Here is a 9,330-nt window from a genome sequence, read left to right as displayed (position 1 = left end):
TAGTCCCTTGTGAACGGTCGGCCGGTTCGACGCGTTAATAGGGACAGAGTTGGAACTCCCAGGTTCAGAAAGCACCCTCACCCCACTCTCTCCACCCCTTTCTACCCTGCAGCCATCTGAATGTGGCTCATTGGTACAACCCAGAGAAGAACATGAATAAATGTGTGAACAGAAGCCGGCTCAGTACATGCATCATGGGTGGAGCTAAAAGAAATAGAGAACACGGCAAGGCTTTTCTTCTTCTGGTCTTTCTGAACCTGGGAGAGGTGCAGCTCTGTGGCCAGGTGGTGGTGGTGGTGGTGTGTGTGTGTGTGTGTGTGTGTGTTTGTGGGGGGGGGGGGGTTGGGGGGGGAAAGGGGGGTTGTTCATGGCCACCAGCGGCAGCGGCGGTGATCCAGGGGTACAGTGATGTGTCTCAGGGGGTCGGCTCCTTCTACTCCTCTGCAGGGTGGGACAGCTGCTTCTCGTACAGGCTCAGGACGTGATGCACAAACTGGTACTGCTCACAGGTCTGGATCATTCCACCCCTGAGGTGGACACACACACACACACACACACACACACACACACACACACACACACAAGCACGTACATACAGACACACAAGTACATACACACACACACACACGCGCACTGTTCTAAATACCTAAAATAAAAAGTAGGCTAATTAAGGAGCACTGGCCTTTATGACACTCGGTTTAACACCCTTAAACAGATAAGCTGTTATTTAAGCCAGGATCTGGTCAGCCTCAAAAACATATCCAGACTAATTAGCATGTAGCTTCCTCAAAGCAACTCTTTTAGATAAATGATACCTGAACCCCGTCATTGTCAGCTTAAAGTGCTACATTATAGCTGGCTGCACTTTTACCCTCAAAGTGGATATTAATTCCATTTCCCTTTTCTGACGAGTTTTTATATATATTCTATCAGTCACCTCGTCAGGGAACAGGTACACAGAGGCGGGGTCGGGGTTGGCTTAGCTCAGGAGGTAGAGCGGGTTGACTTGTAACCAGAAGGTTGCAAGTTCGATCCCTGGCTCCTCCTAGTGTCGATGTGTCCCTGAGCAAGACACTTAACCCTAACTGCTCCTGAAGAGCTGGCTGTCGCCTTGCATGGTCGAGTCCGCCATCGGTGTGTATTAACCGTTGTTAGTCACTTTGGATAAAAGCGTCTGCTAAATGCCCTAAATGTAAATGTAAGCGGCCCAGCCTAATAAATGAGGTCTGACTACATTGGTTCTCAGTTCTAAAGTTGAAGCTAAAGAGGCAACATCTTCAGTAGTCTCTTCAGAAATGGATCAGGTGTGCAGGTTTATATACTGTTGTATGTTTCCCTTTGGTATCCCCTTGAGTGGTTAAGGTATCAGTGACTGACATGCTTGGTGCACTTCGCTTTGGCCCTCAACAGGGCTCCATTTCTCTCAGCACAATGTGGATAAAGCCGCCCTCTAGTTTCCTCAATAAAACCCCATGGTGCCAAGGCAGGGATTTGACCTGTTGATAATCCCCGTCTGACCACCATCTGTGGTGTGGTTAATTTACCTGTCCAGTCGCAACTGGCACGTGGTTTTCAAGATGTCCAACACCCCCTCTGTCCTCAGCTGCTTACAAAGGATGGAGGTGGCAATGAAACATCCGGTTCGACCAATCCCAGCGCTGCACAGGGAAATGTCAGGGAGTGAATAGTAAACCTCATAAATGTTTACAATTGTCATTCCATTTAGGATTTTTAAGCTGCTGAGTTTCACCTGCAGTGGACGATAACGGGGCCGCTGGTGGCTGGGGCATCCTCTCTGGCCATTTCCACTTCCTGCACCAGCTCGAGAAGGGGCGGAGCTTTATCTGGTGTCTTCTGGTCGGGCCAGGAGGTGTACCAATACTGCCGCAGACTGCGCTCCTCTTGCCCGCGCTGGGGAGGCAGACGGGTGTAAACACGGGACACAGAGTTTCCTGTGATTGTGCACGTGCGTGTGCATATGTGTGTGTGTGTGTGTGTGTGTGTGTGTGTGTGTGTGTGTGTGTGTGTGTGTGTGTGTGTGTGTGTGTGTGTGAATGTTTCTAAATCATGATGGACCCTTTCCTCAGAGGCGTCATTGTAAAAAGCAAAAGCATGGGCCAGTGGTTGATGACTTTGATTGAATGAATGAATGAATGAAAACTTTATTGAACAACAATTAACAAAAAGTGTTCAAAGGGGAGAAACAACACATGGACTAAAGCATGGAGGACAAACACACAGCACAATGGACTAAAACATTGAGGACAAAGGAGAATAAAATAAATAAAACAAGGGATAAGTTCCCAAACACACAAACAGACAATTCTTGATGTGTTGAGTGTATCCTGCACTAAAATGGGTCTAAACCCATCGACATGACCAATGATTGAATAGAGAGGCCACATTGTCTTGCACTCTGCTCTATTTAAGGTGTTGATATTGAGCTTGGCGATGGCTATCGAATATCTGGGGAGCGTTCTCATAACCTTGAACTCCATACCGACTATATGTCCAAAAACCTGGATTTTCTCTTGAGGAAAATGAACAATGTCTTAATGTCTCTGCTAAAGTGCTAAGCCAAAGGGGTGATAATTAATGACCAGCCTGTTGACTGTGGAGGAGTTTAAAGTTTCTTGGCCACTTCACTTGATCGTAGACTGAGCTGGCTTTGAAGGTTCACAAGGAGGTCATAAATAATGTTATCAAGAAGGATTTCATTCCATATGCCATTTTCCTCCTTGATGCATTCAAAATGATCTTCTCCCACTACTGCACTTTACAAATGATGTAAGGGTTCATATATGTTTATTTAATTCATTTTCTAAAATGCTGTTGCGTATTATACTGTTTGTGTCCTTGTTCTATCTTTATAAATAATAAAGATAGAATCTAAATATACTCTTTTCTCTTTTATAGAAGCTTCACTGAATGGAGTTTTTACTTTTTGTAAATCAGTGGGGCCAACAAGAACTGACATGGAAGGCTGAGCGAGGTGGCAAGTGACATTCGTGACTGGAATTTGGGGCCCAGCTTGTACCTGAGATAGCGAGCAGCTCTTTAGAAAGGCACCTGGTACCTCTGCTCAGGTCTTCGTTTTCGGGATCCTGCTAGGAGGACCAGGGGATGTATAGTCTCTATATTCATCTGTACTGCCATTGGCCTCTTAAAGCATGAATGCTCCTACGCTGCATTACTAATTATCTTACTTTTCGCATACTGTTGTCACAATGTATTCGTAATTCCCGTCCGGACTACTTCTGTATTTTATCGTACTGTTTTTGTGGTTGCTGTCCATCTGTATTTATCCGTTGTGTAGCTGGCTGTTAACCAACTTCCATGTTGAGGGACAAAAAAGACTGTAAAGTATGTGTTAATCTTATTAGGAAATTTTCAATTGTGGAAATGCACCATCAGAAATCCCTTGCAGTGACCAGTGTTTGACCATAGGTGGAGCAGTGTTTTCATTTGACTGGTTCATTGAGTGAAGTGAGCGGCTGTAAGCGTTGTGTCTCTTTACAATCTCACCTTCAGAGTGAACACCCTCATGCTGTAGTCGTCCTCCTGGGTTACCGTGACAACAGTGATCTCAATCCCCTCGTGGGTTACAGTGTCCTCAGGCCAGTACTCTGCACATTTCTACAAGACACAGGATATAGTGGCTTTACTACACAAACGTACACACACACACACACACACACACACACACACACACACGCACACACACACACACACACACACACACACACACACACACACACACACACACACACGCACGCAAACACTTACGCATGCATGAACACACACACACACACACACACACACACACACACACACACACACACACACACACACACACACACACACACACACACACACACGCCCATGTAATACATGTGCGTGCACAAATACACACACACACACGCACAGGTGCATTCAAGCCATCTTAATTCATTCATTCCATAACAACACTCTTCTGGTTTCTCTCCATCCGTCATTACATCCACCACGTATCCATCCCACCGTCCATCCATCGTTCACCCACATGCCCCAGCCCTCGGGCGGCTGCCCTTCCTCCAGCCCCACCTCGTTCTTCTCCTCCAGGTTGGTGATCATCACTATGATGGGGCACTTCTCCTGCCACACCATCCTCCAGAAGTCCCCCACCGTGTTCACCGTGGGCCCCTGCGTGGCGATGTAGGCGCGCTCCTCACCTCCATAGCCCTGCACAACAACACAAGCTCTGCTGTCACAGCTCCTCTCTATACCGAGCCGGCGTTCTACGCCCAGGGTTTACAACGTTGACAAAGCCTCGCAGAAAATGAATGATTGCAAAACGATTTTAGTGGAGATAAACATGAGGAATCCCTCTTCCTGCGTTCTTTCTCAAACTTTTTCCTTGCTCTTTGAGGGTCTAAGATTAGGTGGGTGTCATGCACTGTGGTCTGGGGAGCCCTTTAAGACTATAAATGTGTTTAAAGGCTATAAAAATATCATTGACTTGACTTGACTTTAGCATTGTATTTTAAGTAGCTAAGAAATTTGCTTCAAGAAGGCCTACATGACTACAGAACCGCTTCACTTTCCTCCAGTAACACACAATGTTCGCCACCTACCTTTAGGTAATTAGCATTGATGTAGGTGCTGAGGAAGTCCTCTTCGTCTTGGGAATCCAGGATGACTCTGCTGTGTGTGTCTTGAGAGAGACGTATCGGTCACAGAGCGAAGGGCAAAGATACAATCAGAAACATATCTGAGATGAGCTAAGCTAACAATATCTAAATAATGTAAAGTAAACATGACATTCTTGGCATTTTTTGGTCGCTTAGACCCCGAGGAAAATGCTAAAACTATTACTCTTGGGAACGTCAAATGTTGAGCTGTTACTGTTCTACACAGTGTCGACTGTATTCTATGTTTTTTGTTATTTTATTACATTGTCTATGTCTTTATGGGCATCTCCTTGTCATAAATGTCCTTGTTATAAAAAAGCCAGTGAAGTCAATGGGACGATGAACAATTATCACACAGGTTAAAACTCAAGGATCAAAGTGGAGCCAGTGCTTCGTTCTCAGCACAGTTCCCTCTTCTCCACTCACTTGGTAAGATGGTCTTGTAGCGGTTCTTCCTCACCAGTCCTGGGTAGGTGTACTCCTTAGGGTCCACAAAGTTCATCGGCGTCTCCTAGATGGGGGTGGGGGGGAGAAGAGAGAGAGAGAGAGAGAGAGAGAGAGAGAGAGAGAGAGAGAGAGAGAGAGAGAGAGAGAGAGAGAACACGTGTTACCGTAGCAACGACAACCTCAACCGTATGGTCGTCCGCTTGCTTTTTCATTGGGAACCACAGCAGCGCATATGAAGTGATGGACTAAAAAAGGTGTATGGTGCACCCTCTCCAGTGGAATACCTCGCTCCACTCAGTGTGTCTTGTCTTTGTTTTGGTTTGAGGATAGACATTTGGAGTGGGAGATCTCTGCAGGCAGACGCAGCCGTCCAACGCAGGTTTGGGTATGCAAATGCTCCAGTTGGCTTCCTCTCGCCCACTGATCGATGCCAGAGTAGCTCTGGGGTGTGCACTGACATTCATAGGGTCATACGTGTGTGTGTGTGTGTGTGTGTGTGTGTGTACACACGTGGGCGGTTGTGTGTCTACAAGTCTGTGAATGTCTTTTTCCAATGTGGTTTTTGATTATATTTATAACATTATTTAAAATGTTTCTGTTCATTGTCTGTTCATTGTTATGTCAGTTGGTTAATCGAAATATCTAATATATATCTTGCTTAATGTGTGCATGTGTGCGTGTGTATATATACATCTAAATATATATATATATATATATATATATATATATTAAAACATACGTGTGTGAGTGTGTGTGTGTGTGTGTGTATGGTGCATGTATGTATAGTGCGTGTGAGTGTGTCTGTCTGTGTGTGTGTGTGTGTGTGTCTGTATGTGTGTGTGTGTGTGTGTGTATGTGTGTGTGTGTGTGTATGGTCCGTGTATGGTGCGTATGGTGTGTGTGTGTGTGTGTGTATGGTGCGTGTGTATGCCGTGTGTATGCCGTGTCTATGCGTGCGTGTGCGTGTGTGTGTGTGTGTGTGTGTGTGTGTGTGGGCAGGGGCCCCTCGCTCCACTCACATAGAACTGTGCCTGCAGGCCCTGGTCGTCCAGGGCCCAGGCGTGCAGCAGGGCCGGGGTCAGTGGGTAGGCGCCCTCCCTCAGGTACTCCTTGGCCGACTGGTCCCGCGGGGACAGCTGGGCTCCGTAGCCGTAGGGCTCCGTGCAGCCCGGGGTGCACATGTCCAGCGTCAGAGACACGTTGGAGCCCCTCCTGTGGAGACACGTTGCTCCGTGAGGAGAGGACTGAGGACTGCTTCAGAGTCCAACAGGACAAAAAAAGCACGGGCCTGCGATTTGTGTAACGCACGCGGATTTGTGTAACCGTTATCTCAGTTATCTCAGTAGTTGTCTTGGCCAGGACTCCCTGGGAGAACATTGTCCATTGTAACTCAATGGACCTTTTCCTGGTTAAAGAAAGGTTCAATAAAATAAATAAATAAATAAGTTAGAATCCCAACAGTGCAGTCTGACATGACAATGTCGATTTGAAGGCTATTTTTGTTGTTTTAGTCAGAATTCTTTCATGATCCTTTTAAAAAAAAAGTGAACGAATGATGAATGTTTGGATGGGTTACCGTACGCCCAAACGTACGATTACGTTTTTTCTTTTTTCAATATCTTTGGTTGTTCCCAGTCGGTATTGATCACCCCCAGCTACCATCCATCCTGCAGTGTCTCCAGACGCACCCACCTCTCCTGCAGCCCCACCGAGGTGACCGTCAGGGTGGCCGCGTCCCCCTCCACCCGGGGCTCCGTCCCCATGTCGAAGACGGGCGTCTGGGGCCCGGGGTCCAGGTCCATCAGGTCCTCCTGGGCGTCCGTCCACTCCGACAGGGTGAAGGAGGGCTGGCGGCTCACCGACTGACGCCGGTCACAGCTCTCCATGGAAACGGTTGCCACTGGCCACAGGCCGCAGCCGGAGTTCCACTTGCACACCATGTGAACCACCTGCGGGAGCCGTCGCCCAGGCAACCAGGAGATTCCAGCACAAGAGTGTCGTGAGTGAGTGCATAAATGGACACATGAGAAATGTCATGAATCATGTCATGGATGAATGAATCCATGAATGAATCATGTTATGTTCATATGATTGAAGGTTTACAGATTGTAAGATAATGTGTAAAATCCCATTCAAATATTCAGCATATTTTCTTATATAGTAATCAAACCTATATCAAAAGGTAAATTATGCCTTCACATATGTATATAAAGATGCAGAGCATAGGTTTTAGATTTGTCCTGCATGCATCAAAGGAATACTTTTTGTGAATGTCTGCCCAGTGTTGTTGTTTTTCCTACATGTCAAGTTCCATTCTAAACGTTAGCTTATCATTTTAATTTAGCCCCCAGAAGCTACAGAGCACACTACCTGGCTAGCTCCTGTTGAGCACAATAGAGGACATCCAAGGGCAACTAACAACAATCGGTGCTCAGCCTTCCAGGCTCCATTTAAACCATGGTTTTAACAAGGCGCAATGTTATTGTGTGACGATAACCTGATGTATGTGTCACTGGGAGGATCCGCTCGCTGCAGAGCTGTAATGGAAGGGCATAGTAGTGCGTCAGGAGGTTTACCATAAGGACACAGATGGCTCCACCGACCCCCGCCGTGCCCAGGACGACCCAGTGGTGTTGCTTGGTGTTCGCCACCTCCGTCATCAGCTGCCTCGCAGACTAGTGCGTATGTGGCGAGAGGATAAAAAGGAAAGAGGCAAAAATCTGAATCTGAAGCGTTTTATTGCCTGTATGTTAAGGCATACAGGAATCCGCTTTGGTCCAGGTGCATACAAAGAATACGGGACTGTCAACAACAACAACATGTGAGGTGAATGATAAACAAAGTGAGAAATAAAAAGCGTAATCAAAATACAATAAGACAACCCAAAAAAGAAACATAAAAATATATATATAAAAAATAGGAAAATATGAGATATGATAATACATGATGGAAGTAGGTAAGAAAAGGATTAAGGGTAAGAGACAGATACCAAATCAGAGCAGGTAAAGGATTGACATTTTGATATGTTTAAATTATGACCATAAAAAAATGATATTAATAATTATATATAGCCTATATATAAAGTAATAATAACAATAATAATAATAATAAAATATTATTATTCTTCTTCTTATTATTGTTAATATTTTGAATAAAAAAGTGATATAATAACAATTAAATTGTTAATATTACAACATATCATTCAACATATTAAACTTGGTTTAGTTGTGTATCACCAAAACTAGACCCCTGCAGTTTCAGGGTTGTGGGCCATACAAATAATTCAAAATGAAATAAATATTTGAAAAACAATGTGGCAGCTGTCCCCTTGAGCAACTGTCCTTCCCATCACAGGCTGGGTGGGTGAGTGGTTGTGTCCCATAGCAGCAGCAGTGTTACTCACGTCCACTCCAAAGATTGGGTTGCAGGGCAAGATGGAGCCAAGGTAGAAGTCAACCACCTGCAGGACTTTATAGATGGAGGAGGCAGGGCCGTTTCCCTCCATCACGAAGAACACCCAGTAACCCTGACAACAGAAAAATACCAAGGAGGAGGGAACTTGAGACACATTTCACATGTTCTATTTTATTGTACATTTGGTACAAAATCGAGAATCGTAAAACAGTTCTCTTCCTTTCCTCGCTCCCTTGATTAAATCAGAGATACAGGAAGAAGGGGACAGAAATTATGCAGACAAAACAAGAAAGAAATGTGAGGAAGGACGGATGTTTGTGATGAAGCCTTCATCACTAACACAAATTATGATAATGTGCACCTGTTCATTTCTTCTTGAATGAATTCATTTTCAACAGAGAAAGGATAATGTTGAAATGATCATTAATGATCATTAATATTAAAGAGACAAGACATTTTTAAAATGGATTGAATACAATCAGTGACCACTTGAGTATTTCAGCTTGGTACGGTCTGACTTAAAATGAATAATATAAACTAAAGGCAGAAGAGGGAGACTAGTATGTGCCCTAGGCTTTATTTGCAATGCTAATATTGTAATTAGCATGTTCTGGATTTGTCAAAGGACCCCTACCTCACATGTAGAGCTAAGAACAGGGGCCATTTCCGGGAGCGGCCTGTTGAAAGCTTCTTCTTTGTCAAGCTCTTTGGCTGACTGAAGCTCTTTGGCTGACTGAAGCTCTTTGGCTTGACAGATGCCACTGTAGACTACAAACAATTTCATACTCTCAAAGTGCCC

General features: G+C 45.1%; 1 protein-coding gene across 1 annotated transcript in view; it reads right to left on the bottom strand.

Annotated features, from left to right (window-relative positions):
* Positions 1 to 403: 403 nt before the first annotated feature.
* Positions 404 to 9,330, bottom strand: part of LOC311357688 (tyrosine-protein phosphatase non-receptor type 5-like) — a 14,669-nt gene continuing 5,742 nt past the window's right edge. The window contains exons 4-14 of the mRNA XM_084477716.1: positions 8,521 to 8,643; positions 7,694 to 7,792; positions 6,810 to 7,066; positions 6,137 to 6,329; positions 5,097 to 5,181; positions 4,614 to 4,693; positions 4,084 to 4,221; positions 3,526 to 3,636; positions 1,751 to 1,911; positions 1,545 to 1,658; positions 404 to 527 (exon numbers count right to left, since the gene is read on the bottom strand). Of these exons, the coding sequence (XP_084333842.1) occupies positions 434 to 527; positions 1,545 to 1,658; positions 1,751 to 1,911; positions 3,526 to 3,636; positions 4,084 to 4,221; positions 4,614 to 4,693; positions 5,097 to 5,181; positions 6,137 to 6,329; positions 6,810 to 7,066; positions 7,694 to 7,792; positions 8,521 to 8,643 (1,455 nt within the window). The 3' untranslated portion in view covers positions 404 to 433. The remainder of the gene's footprint in view (positions 528 to 1,544; positions 1,659 to 1,750; positions 1,912 to 3,525; positions 3,637 to 4,083; positions 4,222 to 4,613; positions 4,694 to 5,096; positions 5,182 to 6,136; positions 6,330 to 6,809; positions 7,067 to 7,693; positions 7,793 to 8,520; positions 8,644 to 9,330) is intronic.

Source organism: Micromesistius poutassou (assembly GCF_964030765.1).
Source record: "Micromesistius poutassou genome assembly, chromosome: 13".
Taxonomy (NCBI): domain Eukaryota; kingdom Metazoa; phylum Chordata; class Actinopteri; order Gadiformes; family Gadidae; genus Micromesistius; species Micromesistius poutassou.
The sequence above is the reverse complement of the archived record's forward strand: the minus strand, read 5'-3'. Positions and strand labels throughout refer to the sequence as shown.